This window comes from Lepidochelys kempii, chromosome 5, assembly GCF_965140285.1.
Source record: "Lepidochelys kempii isolate rLepKem1 chromosome 5, rLepKem1.hap1, whole genome shotgun sequence".
Taxonomy (NCBI): domain Eukaryota; kingdom Metazoa; phylum Chordata; order Testudines; family Cheloniidae; genus Lepidochelys; species Lepidochelys kempii.
This window is the reverse complement of record NC_136384.1, coordinates 65921626-65944048: the sequence shown is the minus strand read 5'-3', so window position 1 is coordinate 65944048 and position 22423 is coordinate 65921626. Positions and strand designations below refer to the sequence as shown.

The following is a 22423-nucleotide window of genomic DNA, read 5'->3' as shown; positions in this document are numbered from 1 at the left end:
GCCTTCAAAACTTCATAGTTTTTCCAGTTTTTATGACACACCATTCAACTCCCCCCCACCCCCCCCGCAAAAGAGGAAATTAGTTATATTCAGGGAACACAACTGTGGAATTTCCCTCAATCCCAAAGTTCCCTAAACCCTTTTTTTGTGGATTCTCTCTCAGTTTTAGCTATAACATCTTACAAGATTTACATAAAAACTAAAATTTGATACATTTTTTTTTAAAGTATTAGGGAATCATCAGTAGGCCGATACGCAGTTAAGGATGCACTGAGATTTGCACTTCTAGTGAGGAAGAAACTTCTGTTTTTTTTAAAAAACCAAACAATATATAAATCGGATTCCAACGCAACAATCTTAAGCAGAGTGAATTTTCAAGGACTCAGACTTTAAGGACAGAAAGAAACATCAAAATCATCTAGTCTGACCTCCTGCATACAACAGGCACAGAACCTCACCCACCCTCTCCTATAATAGACCCCTAACATCTAGCTGAGTTACAGAAGTCCTCAAGTCATGATTTAAAGACTTCAAGTTACAGAAAATCCATTTACTATACTTTAAACCTGCAAGTGACCCATGCTGCAGGGGAAGGCAAAAATAAACCAAAAAAAAAAAAAAAACCCACCCAAAATCTGTGCCAATTTAATCCAGGGAGAAAATTCCCTCCCAACCCCAAATATGGTGATCAGTTGGACCCAGAGCATGTCAGCAAGAACCACCAGCCAGACAGTTACACTTTCTGATCTCCAAGAGGTAGCTTTCCTTGCTAATTCATCCCATCTTCCACTCCTTGTAGGCTTTCTGCTTTCTCTTAATCAACTGAGATGCTTGCTCATCCAGTTTGCTCTGCAACCTCTCCCCATGAATTTTTTGTCCTTGCTTGGGATGCAGGCTTCCGATAGCTTTTGCAACCTTGACTTAAAGTAATTCCAAGCCTCCTCCACATTCAGATCCTTAAGTTCTCCAGTACAGTCCAGTCCACTTCCCTAATTCTCTTAATTTTTAAAAGTTTTCCCATTTGAAATCAAGGACCCTAGTTGCAGACCTATTGTTGTTTCTCCTTCCATTTGGTTTAAACTGAATTAGTTCATGATCCCTCAAACCAAGGTTGTCTCCAACCACGAGTTCTTCTATGAGGTCCTCAACTATCCATCAATACAAAATCTAAAATGGCATCACCTCTTGTTGGTTTGGTGACTATTTGGTGTCGAAATCTGTCAGCTATCACATTAAGGAAAAATCTAGGCCCTATTACTCGTACTGTGGCATTTGTCATCCTATCTATATCTGGGAAATTAAGTGCCTCTTAATCACAAAATTCCCAGCAGTATTTATTTAATTAAATACAGTCTCTGTACTTCAATTCCCATCTGTAAAAAATAAATAGTAGCACTTTCCTGCCTGACAGGTGTGTTGTGAGTATAAATACATTAGACTGTGTAGCGTTCAGATACCTTAGTTAGATCAATAGAAGCTTGGACAGCCTGGTTTCATTATGAAGTTATTTGCATATTTGCCATAATTGTTGATGTTGACCCTTTTAGCCCAGGAGCAACATCTTTGTTGTAAGTCTGTTGACGCGTTAACACATTGTCTGTGCAGGCTCCCTGGTACCAATTCATCCCTAGCATGCTTCAGAACGACAGCCCTCAGCCAGTTCAAAATATTAGCTCCTCCTACTGTCTCCCAGTATCCTGTGCCTTCTGTGGTCTCATTATACTGGGCAGAGGGAGACCAACCAGCCAGACTGGTAAAGTTATTCAGGATGGGACTGCTTCTGATGGACCATGGCAAGTGCAAAAGTTAGAAGCATCTCCATAGCAAAGTTACAAACTACATTTTGTAGGGAACTTTTGCTGTAAGCATCTGCTCCTCCCCATCTCCTTCCCCCTTGCAATGAGCAGGAAGTCATTGACTGAATTAAAGGCAAGGGGCACAGAAGTGGGTGCAGGCAAGCAGAGGGTTCAGTAAGTTAAAGGTTACTATTCAAAATGTTTAACAAAATATTCCAAGTTGTAAAAATAGGACCTTAATAAGAAAGTTAAGAAAATCTGTTACCTTTGGGATTGTTTGGATCACGGTTCAGAATTGCATAACGAGGAAGTAAAATGCCTTCAGCTTTGAGGATGCTATACACTTCTCTCCTAAAAGAAGAGCACAAAAGTTATCCAACCAAAGCGACAAAGTTCGAACCATTTTTACATTTTATAGTTCATGAAACACAAAGCTTACTTTATATAATAACTATCATGGTACTCTGTTCACGTACACAGTGCTTTAAGGGATGTCTATTTAGACAGTTGCACTTCACACCAATGTCACTAAACCAGTGCAAATTGCAATACCAACATTTTTAGCTTGTCACAAGACTGGACCAGCAGAGTACGGAGAGACTTATTCAATGCAAGTGCAATTCCAAATTTGTTGAAATGCTTGTGCATTGTTGCAACTACTTGTTGTGTTTGAAATTTTACTTTTTTTTTTTGAACTATACAAAAGGCTCCAGTGTTTCTATACTATTCATTTGTTAATATTTGCTTTTCATGATGGAAAGAGAAAATGTGGGTCAGATAATATCTTTAATTGGACCAATTTCTGTTGGTGAAAGAGACAAGCTTTTGAGCTACCCAGAACTCTTCTCCAGCTCGTGATGCAGACAGGGAAGATACTTTGGATGACAATGGGGATTCGGAACACTAACATCTGAACAGGCTTTTGCTTTGTATAAGTTTTTTAGATAAAAACTTAGCAAATAAACCACATGAACTCGACAAATAATGTTGTACATAAGTATAACAAATAGTATATGAACTGTAACAGCTGACTTTTTGGGACATAGCTAACTTCTCTGTGCACGTCAGTGAGACTCATCTGTTTAATACAGGGGTGGGCAAACTTTTTGGCCTGAGGGCCACATCGGGAAATAGAAATCATATGATGGGCCATCAACGCTCACAAAATTGGGGTTGGAGAGCGAGCTATGGGGTGGGGCTTGGGATGAGGAGTTTGGAGTGTAGGAGAATGCTCTGGGCTGAGACCGAGGGGTTCGGAGGGCTGCAGGGAGATCAGGGCTGGAGCACGGATGCGGGAAGAGGTGCAGGTTCTGGCTGGGGGTGCAGGCTCTGGGGTGGGGCTGAAGATGAGAGGTTTGGGGTGCAGGAGGGTGCTCCAGGCTGGGATCGAGGGGTCTGGAGAGCAGGAGGGGGATCAGGGCTGGGACAAGGGGTTGGGGCTCGGGGGGAGACTCAGGGGGTGCAGGCTCCGAGCGGCTCTTACCTCAAGTGGCTCCTGGAAGCAGTGGCATGTCCCTTCTCTGGCTCCTATGCACGGTAGGGCAGATCTGCATGCTGCCTCATCTGCAGGCAGCGCCCCTGCAGCTCCCATTGGAGTACATAGGAGCCAGAGGGGGGCCATGCTGCGGCTTCTGGGAAACACGTGGTCTGGCCCCGACCCTTGCTAATATCTTTAAATGTTTGTCACTAAGTGTCTTGTGCAACGACAAAGTGAAATGCTCATGGAATAATACTTTGAGACTGGTTTCAGAGTAACGTGGCACCTTAGAGACTAACCAATTTATTTGAGCATAAGCTTTCGTGAGCTACAGCTCAATTACACAGAACAAAGTTGAAAGTAAAAAAAAATTAAACTCATTTAATTAATTTTAAAAACTCATCAGGATCTCACTGCTTGCTTCACAGACTCAACTGGTGTGGGTAAGGGAAGGACAGTCGGGACATACCTAAGCGAGATAACTTGCAATTACTATTTCGACCGCAGTAGTACACACTATATGCTAAATCTTTCCAAATTGAGAAAGGCACCGCCTTTACTCCATTCTAGATTTACTTTCAGACTGTAAACAATTTGAGGCAGGAGTTGTCATTTACTATATGTTTGCACAGAACCTAGCACTATGAGGTCCTGACCTAGACCAGGTCTCTAAGAGATACCGCAACATAAAGCGATAAATAATTCTAAAGTATTGATCAAAGGGGAAGTACAGTCCAATACCAGATTACGGTCAACAAGATACACCTATTTATTATTTACTAGTCATTTGTTTTGTAATTTATTGTCTTCTACATGTATGTAAGAACATAAGAATATGTGTGTATATATATATATACACACACACACACACACTTGAGATACTGTCAAATGTCTACTCTAGAATGATGCACATATTGGTGTTGTCATTGTGATGATTGAGATATTACATATCTCCAGTATTTCACAGTCTTAAATACTTATTTTATTTGCTGATTTTCAGCAAAATAGAGCTGAAGTGGTTTATATCTGATTTGTAGTTATTACTTACCTATCTTGTATGCGATACTGCATATTCAAGTCATTGATTACAAACGGATTCCTGAGTTTTGCATAGGCAACTGCTTTGTCCAGTGGAAATCCTAAATAAGGTTTATTAAGGAATATATATTAACTTACTAGTGCCATGTTTAAGTATTTGGCTAAAAAAAACCCAAATTTCAATATTATACATATGACCTGAATGAGTAGAGGTTTTTTTATTTTTGTTTTAATCAGTGTGATCTATAGCTGAATTGACCTAAGCACAAAAGTCAGAGTAGCCTAGTAACCCAGTAAATCAAGGAGCCAGAGGAAAAGAGTTTTCTGGTAGTCTAACTTGCCCTTTTGTTCCAACCATTAGAAAACTATGTTCTACATCTCCAGTCACTGAATAATTTGGTATTTTGCCAGTATACAGAGGGAAGAGGTAGAGGGATGTGACTATCCAAAATGAAAGTTGTTTATAGAGCAAGATTCCTCAAGAGATGTACAGAAGTATTTCTTTAAGTGAGAATGGTCCTGTGCTTACTGGGCTGAGGTGAACAAATACATCTGATAGCTTCATAAGTAAATGTTATTTGCAAGGTCAGCCATTAGATTTCAAAAGCCACACCAGACTAGATGATCCCAAACAATTTAATACAGTAATATTTAAATACTGTAATAACGGAAATACTAAAAGCTGGGTTTAAAATATTATAATTGTGATGTTAATATTTTTCAAATACCCCAAACAAAAAGCCCTAGAAACTTTAATTAGGCTAAATATTCAAATAAAAGAATTTAAAAAAAAAGTCTAAAATGAAGTTAGAGGTTCATGTTACTACTTGAAAAGCTTTACCTTTAGAATGAAAAGAAATGAGACAGTCACATAAAGGCCAGTTTTCTACAGGTTCATTCAAAATGACATCCTCTTCAAATATTACCACTGTGATGTACTTAAACATGGAGAGGCGTTCCAGAATTTCGTTCATTGGTTTGGACTTGGATTTCTTTGCCATGGAACATATCCCAACCACAATCAGCCTTTCTGGTGGCTAACACAAAAAATAAAGTTAAGAGTTAGTGGTTTGGGGTTTTTTTTGTTTGTGGTGGTAGTGAAAGTGATTAAGTATTCCCAGCGTACAATAAGTGCTTTACCAGTCAATTAACAGGGACATTATATTTCAGTCCAACATTTGTAGATTTTACTTTTAAACCATCATCTAGCAATTTGCAATATTAGATGTTCAGAAAAAACAGTGTTTAACAATTTGCCTTACTATTGCCACGTGAAGAATGACCTGACAAACTGTCAGCAGTACTGGTGTTGCAATAATTCTTTACCAGTTCAGGTGCACTACCGCACACTTATGAATATTGTTATGGGTCCTTTTCTCAGGCACAAATTTGAGAGAATCAAAAACTGAGCTGTGAATGTCAAAACCCAAATGAGATTATGCAGAAGAATCCCTTGGAAATTAATGTAAATAATTTAGACATACCTAGAAGCTCCAAACCTCCTTTTATTTTATTACACACTATTGTTACAAGTAAAGTAGGATTATTGTAACAGATTAGAGAAAAATCTCTAGTTTTCCTGTTTACTTTGTGCATGTCACAACACTTCCTGTATAGACAGTTTCACACTCTCTCTTTATATTGGTTTCTCCTTTTTTCAGTGGATCTTTCAAACAGCAAAAGAGGAAAGCAAAGTTTTTAGAGATAAGAAAATGTGACAATTTTAAGTGGATTTATTTAAATGTGTAGTGTACAACTTTTTCTTAATGTATACCACAAATATATGAAAAGCCAATACAGTCCAAGCTATCAAATGCTACTGGATGCTTAGTTTGCATTTCCAAATAGATTTTAACTGTGCAGCCTTATGATTCATTAACAGTTTATTGTGCTTAGCTTATAAGCAAACATGCCCACAATCAATGAAAATGTAGTCTAGTGACCACTTCCTGTAGAAGTCAGAAGTTATGCATCTGCTAGTATTATTTTGAAGCAAAGGCTGAGCTATGAACTGTAGTTTTAAAGAGTTATAGCATAATAATTTAGATGGACTGCAAAGCAAGAACTGCTATATCAGTCAAGCTAAGATGTTAGCAAATACACCAACTGTAACTCCAAGCTCAGAACCTTCTGAAAGACCATCTATTGATGCTTTAAATAAATAAAAATAAAATAAACCTACTTCCTTGTGTGAGTTTCTAGAGACCAGTGTAATAAACAACAGGAGAGTGGAAAGGTGGCTGTCAATTACTGGAAAATGAGGAATAATTGAGGGAATGAAAAAAATCTTACTTATTTTCCATCCACTACCCTACCATGATAATCATGAGTGACCATACGATCATCCAAGTATCAATTTTAGATCACTGCTTTAGAAGCACAGTACAGTACAATGTAAATTAAATTGCAAGATTTCAGAGGCTGAGTACTTGCTTACGGACAAACTTGTAGCACCAGAAAATTGCACATATGTGACCTTGAAGCAACATACAAGGGAAAAAAAATTCAGAATTTTTTTTTTAGAGTTTATTAGCATGTGACTTTCTTCATATAACATGATTTCATATTAAAGCTGAAACAAGGACCTTAATCAGTGATTTTCTAAATTGAAATATTTTTATAAAAATATTTTTTTCTCTGGGTTAATATCTTGACTTACCAACAGCAGCCATTAAGACCCCATCTTTTTAAAGTAATCTGAGTAGGTACTTTTATACTACACTGATGAAGACCTAATAAGAGTCCTGTAGCAGCAACAGAAAGTAGCTACAAATATGCTAGTAGGCATACTTATTCTAAGACCATAAAGTCATGTTATTTTTATTGATGCCTTTATTTCTACATGTTGCACAAAGGACTCATTCCTGCAAGATTCTGAGCTACCTGGCTCCAACTGACCAAAGCACTTAAGCACATGCTTAACTTTGAATTTAGTAGACTACTCATGATTTAAGTTAAGCATGTGCTCAAATATTTTGCTGGGTTGAGTCTAATGCCTCAGGAACTAACAGAATCAAACTCCTAATGCATATTATGAGCACAGTACCCGTAAATTCTGAGAAGAATATTTCTCAGCGTTTAGTATTTTCAAGTAATGCCATTAACTATACCTTAAAAAAAAAAAAAAAAAAAGACACTTTCCTACAGTACTTACAGAATCATACTCTTCATCCTCCTCTTCTGCATGGTCATAGAAATGATCGAAGTTGACAGATCTGGATGAATCCAATAATTCATCTCCATCTTCGCCACCCACAAAGAACCTAGGAGCGTCACTCTCTGTTGCACTAACAGACATCTTTACAAGCACTAAACTGATCTATGTTGAAACTACAGCCACTCCAATAGCTGAGATACTGTGCATATTCTCCGTAGCCAGGGAACATACAAATCCTTTGCAGTTTGTCACTTCTTGCAGTCACTTGTTACTGTGACAAAGTCAGCTGCCAAATGCACTTTAACAGCTATCATCAGTTCATTGAGTTGTTGCTCCAACAAAACCCCATAGGTTAAGTTTCTCTGAGAGGGCAATCTTTTATCCTAAAGGAAAGAACAAACAATTCCTGAAAAAAGTTACGTTTCATGGAACCATTGTTTTATATCACAATTTTCAAACTTATCATCTGGCGCAAAAAATACACAAATGGTCAGGAAAAAGTGCCAAAATAATTAAAAATTCCAAGACAGACTAAAAGTAGTCTTAAATAAATGTGTATTTTAGGGGGAAAGGTTATTTCTGAGATTGATTCACAGTTTAATCATTGATCCACAGGAATCAATCATGAAACAAAGGAAAATATGAGTCAAAAGCAGATTTTTTTCCATCAGGAAGGGTGGTTGAAAAAGATGAAGTGCAGAAAATATTTTTTACCTCTGCCTTTGTTAGAGAAGTGAACAAAATTCTCTTTAGAAGTTCAGAAATTTAACTCCCATTCTTGACTTCAGCTACTTTTTTACTACACAGTTTTCTGATCACATTATGCAACTAACAAAGACAAAAAGAAAGGTGTTCTACAAAATTAGCCAAAAATTAAAGGGAATCACCATGATTAGAGATTTTAAAGCCAGTTAAGTTCTGCAAATAGATCTACCTTCAAATAAAATTCTGCAGTAGCAGAGAAACAATTATATTTCTACTTGACAGCATGATTTTTTCCAGCCCATTTTAAAAAAAAGATTGCAAAATAAATGCTACTTCTACACTAAATAGATAAACACAAATGTAAACATTTACAGTGACTTTCATTTCAGTATCAAAGCGGTTTATAAACATAAAGACTCAATGCTTTTATGATGAAGACATATATTATGCCCATTTAAGCAGAAATCTGAAGCACAGCAAAGTAACTTGGCCAAAACAGTTGTCTATAGAACGAAAGAGCCCAGATGATCAATCTCCTGTTGTAATCTGTAACTTCTGGGATCCACACAGACAAAACAAAGAATCACAATTACTTGTAAAGTAAGCAACTGTTCTTTCTCTGAGTCTTTATGTGGATCCCTCTTATGGAGACTAGCTAGCAGTTCCAAATTAACAGGAGGCGGGTCCTGTGTCTTAACTACAGCTAACTAAGAACCGCTCACATCACCAAACCTAGGGCATAATGTTTGATAAAGATGTGGGCTGAGTGCCAAATAGCTGCTCTGCACGTCTCAGATACACAAATATTTTAGGCATGTTAAAGAGGTAGTCTCGGCTGTAGTTGAATGGGCCTCAGTTCCTGATGGAAAGGGCGTTTCTACCAGTTGGTAATAGATTGAAATGCACTGAGCTGAACAATTATCTCTGGGATGAGTTGGCATGACCTTGCACACCCTTCCCCAATGCCAAAAACAGGGTGAGTTCTTGAATGACTTTGTCCTGTCCAAGTAATAAAGAAACAAACTCTGAAAACATATAAAAGTACTTCCTCACAGATTTCAGGGTGCTTTGGAGAAGAAAACAGGAAGTTGATGGTTTAAATGGAAAAAAACCCCAAACACACAAAAAGCCTACACCCAGACATCATCTTATCCCGGGAAAAGTGTCTATATGGGCCTGAATCTCACTAATGTTTCTGGCTGAGGTGATGGCCACCAGGAAGACTTAAGAGTGATATGGTGAAGAAAGCACTTAGATAAGAGTTCAAAGGGGAGCTGGCGATAGTCTATAAAGCACTATTGCTGATAGGAGGAAACTTTCTGAACTGTCCCTGTTATCTTAGAGGTCTTCTCCTAGGAACAGGTACACAGACATCCAGGGATCTCAGTGTAGACCAAAAGCCTAATGGGAAGAAACTGTCTCAAGTACAAGTGTACTCCATTTTGCTTATTTTGCCTTATACTCCATTTTGCTAGCTTTGAATTAGCAAGAAGAAATTGTAGCCTTGAATTAGTAAGAAGAAATTGTTCTGAGTTTATTCTTTGCTGATTATGTTAACATTTGCTCTCAGAAGGATAGAAGGTTTATGGCTGTAATGGCCTTATTTACTGTTTGGTGTAAGTGAAGAATGTATGGCGATTAACTGAGAAAGGATGACTGGGCCGGATGGTCAGGAAGGGAGTGGAGGAGTCAAGAGGCACCAACTTTATCATCAATCACCTGGATGGCAGATCGACCACCCTAAAGCAAAGGCATACACCCCAAAGACGAGAAAAGGAGTTGAGCCAAAGGGACAGATAAGAAACAGCTGTGGATCCTCCTAGTAACAACTCAGAATAATACTCAACAGAGCAACGTTGAATACCTCGTCATTGACAGCTCTGGTGTGACACAGCAAGGTCCATAGACTTGTATGGGGACTTATCACTACAAAAGAAGGGCGTATCACCATGGGACTTTGGGTTCGTTCTGCATCAACATCGGAGCTTCGAAAGCGTTTGACAGAGCCCAGAGCCCAGCTCCCCCTCCCTCGTGTGCAGTTTCAGCTGGCCACTGGAAATGACTGAGCAACACTAAGGACTGGTAACTATAAGATCCAGCTGCTGAACCGTTAGATGTGCATGAGTATGGAAACATATGCTGATTTCAATGCTTAAATTTCATAAACGCAGCCTATTGCTTTATCCCCTTTAAAAAGATTCCATTTGCTTCTTCTAAGCATAACATCAGAGCAGCTCTAGAGTATTTACAATATGCAAGAACTCATCCATGCAGCTCAATAGATCTGGACTTTCAAAAGGAGATCTTCTTTAGTCATTTGGACTTTTGAGAATCCTTGAGGATTGTAATAAAGATGCCCGTCTCATGGTGATATCTATGGCCATGGAACACCTAGGCCACTTGGAGCCGAGTTCTGGCTACTCATTGTTCCTCTTAAACAATGGCTATCAGGTCAGCCCTAGCCTCCTAGGGGAGCTCAATGAACAGTTATACTCTGTCCCAGGCTAAATAGTCGTATTTAGCAAATAGAGTTTGAGAGTTGATTGTCTGTAGTTGAAGAGATGCCCGAGTGTAGGTCCTTCTACCTAAGAGGTCAAATCTCTAGGGATCTTTGTCCTGAGGAGTGTGGTTTTAGGTGGTCCTGTCTGCTTGGATTTGTCCTGTGCTGCAGATACCACTAGGGAGCTAGGAGTCGGATACAAGTAGAACTACTCAAATACCTTTTGAGTGACTTGGTATCTTTCTTCTGCCCATTTCACATTGGAAGTAGAGAGGCTGAAGTCTGCCATAGGTCTTTTGCAGGCTTCTCTGACTCCATTTATTTGCATTGCCAATCTGTCTGGCAGATTGGAATGGAGAGTGTCAATTTATCTGCTCTCTATCCTTCCCAGTAACTCCTGAAAGAACTTGAAGTCATCAGGAGGTGTTACTGGAGCAGCTGTCACCTCCTCACCCAGAGAGGAGCAAGTTAGATCTTTAGGGTAAGAGGTATCTCCTGTGGACCTCTGAGAATCTTCAACAACTCTCTTCTGTTCCTCAATACAGTATGCTTTCAAGGTGCCCCAAGTTAGACTGTATGTACCCCTTATACCTTGACTGACAAATAGGCATTCTGTTTTACAGTTTAATCTGTAAATAGCTGTACTAGTGAAAAATTGTGGTTTTGCAGAAGATACCTAGCAATGGTAAAATTCCTTTAAAGGGAACGTCAACAGAATGCACATCATGTTCATACTTCCTGCTTTAAGTTACAAGCCTTGGCACTTCCTGTTTATGCTCTCCATAGTTCACTTCTTGACCATGCATAGCAGCAGCATACCAAACTATTTCGCACCTAAACATGTACCAGGAACAACACAGCAAACTAATAAATCAAAACCAGAAATAAAATATATACGCAAACTTAATCCTACCCAAACTAGGGATGTGTGTACTAGTGATATAGACCTTCAAACATTCAGCAATAAAACAGCCAAATCAAACCTCTGAGTTTTTTACTTCAGTGAAGCGCCATAGGAGTTTTGGAATACAATGCCACCTCCCTCTTCTCCAGATGTACTCCCAAATAGGAATTATAATCCAATGTAAAACCAAATCTTCCTAATTCAAATCCACTTCCCTTCAGCAGTTTTCCCTATTCCCAGAAACCTCCACAGGAATTCAACTTGGGATTTACCATATTCACCTACATAAAAGTTAGTATTTCCGCAACTGCCAGAAACAAAGCAGCTGCACCATTAGTAGTAAAGGTGCATGTGCTCGTGTGGAAATGACTCTGGATTTTACTGCTCTTATGAAACCCTGATTAAACCTAACACATAAGGTCCTATACAAAAAGATAAGTACTGTTGCATCTGTGCCATTACTGTTGGTTGCGGAGATGGGGTACTAATTTTGCTAGTGTGGACACACAGGAAAGTAACGTAACATTACCTCTACTGCATTCTACAGGGGGTTAACCATCACTTTTAAAAAAAATTAAAATTACAGTATACATGTCCTTTTGTTCTCTCTCATGAAGGGCTGTATCATATTCCTAGTAATGGCTAAGCATTGTTGGTAAAGTATGTTACCTACACAAATACTTCCTAAATCAAAAATTACACCATTATTGTCAAAACGTAATCTTACTTACATTTTGGAATTAAAACTTCTGACTTTTAAAAAAGTCATATACCCTTAATAATTAGGGGAATTTGATTTAGTTTGCTTTTAAAAGCAGGTACCCATCATCTGGTTTCAGTTCTAATCAGAGGGAAGTTGGTCAGACTTAAGAGTTTCCTTCAGTTCTCTCCCATTCAAATTCCGCGGAAAAAAAGAGACGTACAACTCGAGTGGTCAGGAACTAAAGCAGAGACTGCAACTCTATGTAGCAATTCAGGGATCTATCCAAATTCTGAAGACTGAAATTCACCTGTTGCTATTTACAGGTCATTTCAGCCTAAATTATCCATGCAGGGGAGAACAACAGAACAGTATTGATGGCAAGTATGTTATTTAGATACCCTCTGTAAATTGTCAAAAATTGTATTCAAAATGCATACTATTCACTGGGACAACTATGCCATTGTCAAGAACCAAGTGTTAGAAATATTTGACACTTACTGTCAGATATGTTCTGTGGTCTGAAAAAAGCCAGCTTCACAGTGTAATAAAGCACATATACAGAGCACATCAGATTCATAGTGCAGTAACTTATTGATAACACAATTAAAACAAGGGTAGACACACTGACCAAACCCAGGCATTTGACAGCACTTAAAAGCAGTCAGTATTATACAACTATAAGTTTTTGCCTTTGGAACTTTATTTACTCCTCTATTCAGAAAGAAGCTGACAATTATGTTTGCTTAAGCTTATATGTTTCCAAAAGTTTCTTAAAAGCCTGAAAATAAAAGGTTTCTCCTTACCACTTCACTTTCCTCATCTGCCACATGCAATGATTTCTTTCCCACTGCTATGAATGGAGTTTTATTTGACTAAAAATTCTAGTTTTGCAACATAGTTGATGATGTAACAGAAGACTAAAGATAAGGTTTGTTAGGTTGCTGCTGATGGGGAGCCAAATGAGGGAGCCGAGCAGTACAATATGTAGAGCTTGGATAAAGCCATGACTTCGTTCTCAGGAGGACTGTACTCCATAGGGAAGCTTCAACTAGAACAACTCAGGATAAGGCTCTCAGGTTTAAGGGACTATTTTAAGTGCCAGAATTACGGATGCGGAACCTCTTACTATAGGGGATCAAACCAAAGGCAGATTGAAATGCAAGAATTACACCTTTAATAAGGCCTACCCCCCAGTAAAAGCATCTTCTCAAATCCACACAATCAGAAAAATTTGCAAGGGGAGGAAGGCAGGCAAGATGGAAAGAGGGACAAAACAGAGTGAACAAAAATGGTTATGAAAATATTACCATCCAGGGCATATTCAGTGCTTTACTTGTTGTAAAGTTCCATATATCTTACATGGTAATAAGACACATTAGAAACACAGAAAGTGGTGTACATTCCCCACCAGTTTACCACAATTTTAAGAATAAATCTGACATTTTAAGATCTCTGATCCATTTCAAGGAATTAAATACTGATTGTGCCACTTCGATATTAATCTTCCCGTAACAACGTTACAAAAATGTTTAATACACTAAAATAGTGCCCGAGATGTGTCAAACATCTGCCAGACATTAATTACATGGATAGGATCTTTTAAAAGAACTAAAAAATGTCTATCCTACTACTAACCCCTGTCATAAATATAAAGGGAAGGGTAACCACCTTTCTGTATACAATGCTATAAAATCCTCTTACCTGTAAAGGGTTAAAAAGTTCAAGTAGCCTAGCTGGCACCTGACCAATAAGGGGCCAAGATACTTTCAAATCTGGGGGGCTGGGGCTTTGTCTGTCTGTCTGTGTGATGCCTCTGCCCAGGGACAGATCAAGAAAGCAAGCAATTCAACTCCTGTAGAGTTAGTAAGTAATCTAGCTAGAAAATGCATTAGATTTTGCTTTTGTTTTGACTTGTGAAATTCGCTGTGCTGGAGGGAATGTGTATTCCTGTTTTTGTGACTTTTTGTAACTTAAAGTTTTGCCTAGAGGGATTCTCCGTGTTTTGAATTGGACTGCCTGTAAGATTATCTTCCATTCTCATTTCACAGAGGTGCTTCTTTTACCTTTTTTCTTTCTAATCAATTTCTGTTTCTTTTAAGAGCCTGACTGATTTCTCTATGATCCACAGACCCAGGGGTTTGGGTCTGTGATCACTTTGTAGCCAATTGGTTAGGATATTATTCTAAAGCCTCCCCAGGAAAGAAAGTGTAAGACTTGGGGGAAACAGGAACTCCAAGTGGTCCTTTCCCTGATTCTTTGTTAAATCACTTGGTGGTGGCAGCGTACCCCCCAAGGGGAAAAAGTTTGTGCCTTGGGGAAGTTTTACCCTAAGCTGGTAGAAATAAGCTTTCATGTGGGTCCCCACATCTGTACCCTAGAGTTCAGAGTAGAGAGGAAACCCTGACAACCCCCTCCAGCCATGCAGACGTATTTTAGGAATTTCTGATATGCAGTTTTGATGAAAAAAAGGAATTTTCAACACAGAATTAGTTAACTTAGAAAAATTTACTACAGCATACAAAAAGAATTAAATGAGTTTAATCCAGTAAATGAGATCCAATAAGTATTATAAAAAATTGATAGAAAATTCACACAAAAATCTACGAATAGCCAAGAAATTATGGGTCAAGAACCCCCAAATCAAGAATCTTCAACTCTCATTGGTAGATACGAACTTTTCAAAGGCAAATTAAAAAGTTCATTCCCATCTTCCAGAGATAGTAAAATAGCAGCTCTTTGCTTAATGCTACAGAAATAATCAATATTTCAATAATCAATAATCACAACCAATAAAACACTGTGTGAGCACAACATGTTTAAAGTTGACAAACTTCTCTAAAATTTTTCTTTTTACATCTCACACACACTAGTTGAGGAATTAAATTAATATGCAACTGAAGTCAACAAGTTGACTATAAAGAGCTTGTTTCCAAGAGCCTGTGGGCCACAACTGAACAAACAAAATACCTAGTAAAGCCTGTGCTGTTTCTTCTCAACCTGATGTCAAAGACGACTTGTTGTTACACAGTTTGATGCAACAATCCACACTGAACTGTGGATTATTTCACAATGCCATTAACAGAGGGAAACCTGTATATTAGGAAGAACTCTAATCAGAAGTTAACGCTTTCATTCCTTAAAGCCATTTTTCCCCCAGTCATTTAGAAACAAGGGTCTATGCTGGACACTGATTGTGGATATTCTGATTTTTTCAAAACCACTCTGTTTACAGAGTATTGCAACTATTACTTTTTGTATGGTGCTTAAGGAAAAAAAAGTAAAGAGCTATGTAGAGCAAGGACGTGGGAAATCACAGAAGCACCATATTGAAACAGACAAGCCTAGTCAGTTTAAATCTAATTTCCTGTTGGGCCCTGGGGAAATATTCTGAATAAAAAGTGATGTCAACGTCCCCTTCCCCACTTGTATTTGACTGAAGCAGAGAGGACCCAAACTAGAGAGAATGAAAAGGGTGAGAATACAAGCCAAAAAATTTCCCACAACAATTTGATACGGAAATAGGAATGTGAAAAAGCAAAGTATGTGAATTAAAGTCTTTCAGCTACTAAACTAGATGTATCCAATTTAAAATAAATATGCTTGTATTAGTGCTGTATTTCATCAGCAGACTGGTGCTTGTAATGTAATCTCCTCAGTGCCCTCCCAATGAATGCTACATTCTAATTCTCAATCAGAAAGGAGAGGTACAGAATGATATTCACGGCCAACACTATAGAGAGAAATGCTACAAATGAGCAACTCATCTGGACAACGTACAGAATCTAAATATACTCCAATAAGAAACAGCAAAATTCTATTTAACCTTAAGTTAAACACACACCTGAGATGAGAATGTTACACAAAACCTGTAGCTACACTTGAGTACCAGCAGGCTGTTTCTGGACTGGAGTATCATACTGCTTCCTTAAATCTTCTCAGCAAAATTTTACAATTTAAACATATAATATGGCTTTCCTCTATCAAACTTCACTGTGACAGTGCACCCCATATTCTTCACAGTGACATTATGATATAATCATGGCATAATTATGATTAATTTTATACAAGACAGGTCATGTGAGAGGTCATTGGAAAAGTTATGATTTGCTGAATATGACTATCCTATTTGTATGCATGTACCGTTTTTGTATCTAAAGTTAAGAATATTGAAAAAGTATCTGTATTTGAGCCGTGCTTATTCTGAGTGACACCCACAACTAGCCTTTCTGGTACAACAGTGAAGCAGCCAGACGGTGCTGATGGCCCATCAGCAAAGACAATGGACCATGGAAGAACTTAACCTTCCTGTGAACGCTTTGGCCATCCTGTAAGCAATGGCTGCTATAACACTGCAAGGGCATGTGACCAGACAACATGTCTCTGGACTCTATCTTGGGATGTCAGTATTTTTCCACAAACCGGTCTGGGAACCAAGTTTTGAAACAAAGGGTTCCCGCCATATGCTAAAGCTATATAAGGCAGGGAGTGACATCATTTGCTGTTCTCCACCCAAGAAGACTCCTGGAAACACCCGAGGAACAAAGACTGAACCAGGGGAAGTGCTGGACCCAGGCTAAAGGGATTTCTAGCCTGTATGTGAAAGACCTGGGATTCCAAGCTGTAAAGCCAATGCAGCTTGTCCCTTAAGAATCTGCAGCCTGCTTGTATCGTCAGCCAGGGTGAGAATTTGCTAATTTATACTCTTATCTTTCTAGTATTTTAGGCTTAAGTTTGCGTTTTTGTCTATTTGCTAGGTAATCTGCTTTGATCTCTTTGTTATCACATATAATCACTTAAAATCTATCTTTTATAGTTAATGAACTTGTTTTTGCTTTATCTAAACCAGTGAGTTGGAGTAAAGTACATGGGAAATCCTAGCTCAAAGGGCAAAAGTTGTTGTATTTCCTCTCCACATTGAGGTGGTGGTGAACTGGATAATAAATTGATACTGGTTGGGGTTTGGACCAGGACTGGACAGTACCGCTCTGGGGTCCTAGGCTGGGAAGCTGGTGGTTATTTTGGCTGTAGCCTCTCTATTGTTGGTTCACATGCAGTGGCTGGTCAGAGAGCCTGCATGTAACTGCAGCTGGGTGTGTCCCCACTTATGTGTATGCTGGTGGAAGTGTAAAACCGGGAGCGTGTCTGCAGCTTGTCACAGCAGCACAGTGAGAGAGGCCAGTGGGCTCAGTGGTTCCCCAGTTTTAGGTGGCACCCCGCAGGGAACCTGTCACATTCATATAACAAATATTTGTCTTTCCAGGGCATGACAGGCATAACTGAACTGTACGGAAACACGAGTTACCAATACACCAAATCTGCCAAGCCCTACTAGTTTATGGAGCTGCTTTACCTCTTTAATCAAGAAGTACAGTGCAATATTCATCAGATCCCCTCTTAAGATAGGGGGAAACACTAAGCCAAACAGATGTTTCTGTTATCCCAAGATCTCTTTCACATAACAACACTCAGCCATGACACACCTTGGCGAAGTAGATTTAAGAAAAATACATATAAATTTTTAAAGCATCAAAACATTGTAAAAAGACATCCTCATATTTGAAGCCAAGAAACTGTGGAAATAAACTTTACTGTCCCCTAATATTCCCATTCCCTAAATTAAATACAAAACCAGACCACTCTATGTTTCAGCAATCATCATACTGGCATCTACAGCCAAGAGGAGAGGAGCCAAAGGTTCAAGATGCATGTCATAACTTAGCACTTTCACATCCCTTTTCATTTAGAATGAGAGTGGTAGTATTCATAATAATCTTACCATCATTTCAGATAGGAAAATTGAGGTGCAGAGAGGTTAAGTGAAACATTCTAGATAACAATGAATCAGCAACTATTGCAGTAACAGAACTCTGGACTCAGAACCGCACCAAGCGGCGTGGACCATGGTTCTCTCCCACACTCCACAAAGCTTGCTTCTGGAAAACAGAGCTTTTGGAGTCACTATGGGGGGAATGGAGATAGATACACTAGGATTTCTACTCTCTATTAGAAAGACAACTGGTAGCTCTCACTATAGTTTTGTTTTTTATTTTTCCTAAAATATTCAGTTTTGGAGCTGAAGTTTTCCATGTTTGGTCTCTTCCCAGTGGTAACATATTTTGGAAGCTTTAAGCAAAATCCTTCCAGTGATTTAGGAGGCAATCTGAGTAAATAATCATTAAATACAAATAGTTTATTCTGTGTTTGTAAAAGAAAATATTTGGTTACTATATGGCTGCACACCGAAAAAACCTCAAAGTGGAGGAATGCAAAAATAAGGTTCCATCAGCAACAATGGTCTGGTTCACAGCCCTACTGTATTAAGTGCTGCACAAACACAGGAAGACAGTTTTGAAGACAAAGACTTTCAAATTAGATTTTGTCTTGCTTACAAACGTGTAAAACGAAGGAAGTGGGAAGTAACAGCAAAAAGATCACACTATTACACAACCTGATGGTTCAAAAATCCTTAGAATGCCTCTTTCACCTTTTATAAATGAAAATCAGCTATCCCCATCTGTGGCTCAACCTAGTCATCAGCATTTGGCTTATTAATTACAGGTGTCACAGCAGAAGTGGATCTTGAGGAGAAATGTCAAGTCGGATTAGAAATTAGCTCAAGGAGAGCATTCTATGTGTATCGTAGAAACCAAAGAGACTTGAGAGAAACGTGCGCTCAAGTTGGCAGAACAGATCGAAAGGGTATTATAAGACACCAAAGTAAATAAAAATACTGTGCTTCCCTGTTTATGCCTATTTTAAAATACAGTAGAACCTCAGAGTTATGAACTGACCAGTCAACCACAGACTTCATTTGGAACTGGAAGTACACAATTAGGCAGCAGCAGAGACATAAAATAAAATAGCAAATACAATACAGTACCATGTTCAATATAATCTACTAAATAAATAAAGGGAAAATTTAAATAAAGATTTGACAAGGTAGGAAATGGTTTTGTGCTGGTTTCATTAATATTAAGATGCATAAAAGCAGCATTTTTCTTCTGCATAGTAAAGTTTCAAAGCTATATTAAATCAATATTCAGTTGTAAACTTTTGAAAGAATCACCATAATGTTTTGTTCAGAGTTAGGAATATTTCAGGTTACAAACAACCTCTATTCCTGAAGTATTCATAACTCTGAGGTACTCCACAAAAAAGCCATGATAGTGAATACCACTCAAATTTAGGAAGAGATTACTTATGTGCACTGTGTAACCATTGTGTACACTATGGTTAGAGCCCTGCAAATCCGCAGATCCCCGCTTTATATCTGCAGATATCCGCAGATCATCTTTGCAGATTGCTGATGTACGCGGATCCAAATTTTGTATCAGCGCAGGGCTCTAATGATGGTACATGCACCTGTTTAGACTTATCTGCTACAATCAATCCTTCTTTCAGGCATTCCGCCCCCCTCCAATGAGGCAGTTTCATATTATGCAAAAATAGGCAAGATATTAACTCTATTCTTCGTGCAGAAATGTTTCTAAAGAAAAAATAAGATGTGGATTTTTTGGTGCCAGTACTTTATGACTGAAAGGAGTGAACACTATGCATTAACTAGTTCAAAAACAATCCTGACCCAAGTCATTTAATGGGTGGAAAGGCTGCTAATCACTGCTATGTGGCGAAAAAACTATTTTCATGGAGTACAAACCATGGTGCCATGGCAGCCTTAGGATCCAAAAAGAAATCTGGTCAAGATACAAAAATATTAGCAACTGTGCTGCCAAACACTACAATGAGCTGATGTCTGGCACAAATTGCAGATATCTAAACCATATTCATAATGCAGATACTCTTCACATTCATTAACCTCTAAATATACTTATAAGCTCAATCTGTCCAACATATCACACACACCAGCCATCAAGGAAAGTTATGCCCACTACAAGTTTGGACTTTTAAAAACAAAATCACTGCTTTTAAATTAAGTGTATAAAAGACCCCTTTTCAAAAAGCAGAAAACAATTTTTCATAGCACCATAAACACAGACAGCTGAACTAGTTATTTTCAAATGTCAAAAATTCACATTGGAATGAGACAAAGACTGAAAAGTGTCAAGGTTAAAAAGGCATGAAAACAGAGCCTTAAAAGTTCACGTGCCCTGATCCATCATATGATTCCACTGATATGAGAAAGTCCCTCTTGAAGCGCTATGCCATTGAGTGTAAAATAAATATTTCACGTGACAGATTCAGAAGTTCAACATGGAAAAAACGTATAACTTGATCCGGCCCCATCTTCCTGGCAATAATATATTTTAGGGCTGTCAATTAATTGCAGATAACTCACGTGATTAACTAAAAAAAATTAATCATGATTTAAAAAATTAATTGCAATTAACTGCAGTTTTAATTGCACTGTTAAGCAATAGAATACCAATTGAAATTAGCTATTTTGGATGTTTTTCTACATTTTCAAATATATTGATTTAAATTACAACACACAATACAAAGTGTATAGTGCTCACTTTGATTATTTTTATTACAAATATTTGCACTGTGAAAAGAGAAACAAATAGTATTTTTCAATTCACCTCTTACAAGTACCATAATGCAATCTCTTTATCATGAAAGTGTAACTTACAAATGTAGACTTTGCTTGTTACATAACTGCACTCAAAACCAAAACAATGTAAAACTTTACAGCCTACAAGTCCACTCAGTCCTACTTCTTGTTCAGCCAACTGCTAAGACAAACACATTTGTTTATGTTTACGGGAGATACTGATAACTGCTTCTTATTTACGTCACCTGAAAGTGAGAACAGGCGTGCACATAGCACTTCTGTAGCTGGCACGGCAAGGTATTTATGTGCCAGATATGCTAAACTTTCGTATGCCTCTTCATTCTTTGGCTACCATTCCAGAAAACATGCTTCCATGCTGACGACACCCATTAAAAAAATAAATGCATTAATTACATTTTCACTGAACTCCTTGAGGGAGAATAGTAGGTCTCCTGCTCTGTTTTACCCACATTCTGCCATATATTTCATATTATAGAAGTCTCGGATGATGACCCAGCATGCTGTGAATTTTAAGAACACTTTCACTGCAGATTTGACAAAACACAAAGAAGGTAACAATGCAAGATTTCTAAAGATAGCTACATCACTTGATCCAAGGTTTAAGAATCGGAAGAGCCTTCCAAAGTCTGAAAGGGACGAAGTGTGGCGCATGCTTTCAAAAGTCTTAAAAGAGCAAGACTCCAACGTTGAAACTACAGAACCCAAACCATTAAAAAAGAAAATCAACCTTCTGCTGGTGGCATCTGACTCACAAGATGAAAGTGAACATGTATCGGTCTGCACTGCTTTGGATAATTTTTGAGCAGAACCCGTCACAAGCATGGACTCATGTTCTCTGGAATGGTGGTTAGAGATGAAGGGACATATGAATCTTTAGCGCTTCTAGCATATAAATAACATGCAACGCCGGCTACAACAGTGCCATGCAAATGTCTGTTCTAACTCTCAGGTGACATTGTAAACAAGAAGTGGGCAGCATTATCTCTAGCAAATGAAAACACATTTGTTTGTCTAAGTGACTGGCTGAACAAGAAATAGGACTGAGTGGACTCGTAGGCTCTAAAGTTTTACATTGTTTTGCTTTTGAATGCAGCTATTTTTTGTACATAATTCTACATTTGTAAGTTCAACTTTAATGATAGAGATTGCATTACAGTACTTGTATGAGGTGAACTGAAAAATACTATTTCTTTTGTTTTTTACAGTGCACATAAATATTTGTAATAAAAATAAAGTGAGCACTGTACACTTTATATTTGTGTTGTAACTGAAATCAACATATTTGAAAATGTAGAAAACATCCAAAAATATTTAAATAAAAAGCATTCTATGAACAGTGTGATTAATCACGCGATTAATTTTTTTAATCACGTAATTGAGATTATTTTTTTTAAATTGCTTGACAGCCCTAATATATTTCTATTGTTTTGTCCAGCCTAATTTACATTACTTCACTTTGTAAACAATTTCAGTTTGAGAAAGGTCAAAGTTTTTCCTAAATTTATCCGAGATTTCCCCTTAATTTTGTCTCCATGCAGAAATATACCCCATCTTGTATTACTATAAATAATTCTTCTTCATCTTTTGTTTTTACATCCTTCAAAACCCTC

At 38.1% G+C, this 22423-nt stretch overlaps 1 protein-coding gene across 8 annotated transcripts in view; it reads right to left on the bottom strand.

Moving 5' to 3' along the window:
- Positions 1-22423, bottom strand: part of PPIP5K2 (diphosphoinositol pentakisphosphate kinase 2) — a 99136-nt gene that overhangs the window by 74421 nt on the left and 2292 nt on the right. For all 8 annotated transcript variants that reach the window (XM_073344611.1, XM_073344610.2, XM_073344612.2 and 5 more), the window contains exons 2-5: positions 7466-7851; positions 5153-5348; positions 4322-4412; positions 2062-2147 (exon numbers count right to left, since the gene is read on the bottom strand). In XM_073344611.1, coding sequence (XP_073200712.1) covers positions 2062-2147; positions 4322-4412; positions 5153-5348; positions 7466-7609 — 517 coding nt within the window. In that variant the 5' untranslated portion in view covers positions 7610-7851. The remainder of the gene's footprint in view (positions 1-2061; positions 2148-4321; positions 4413-5152; positions 5349-7465; positions 7852-22423) is intronic.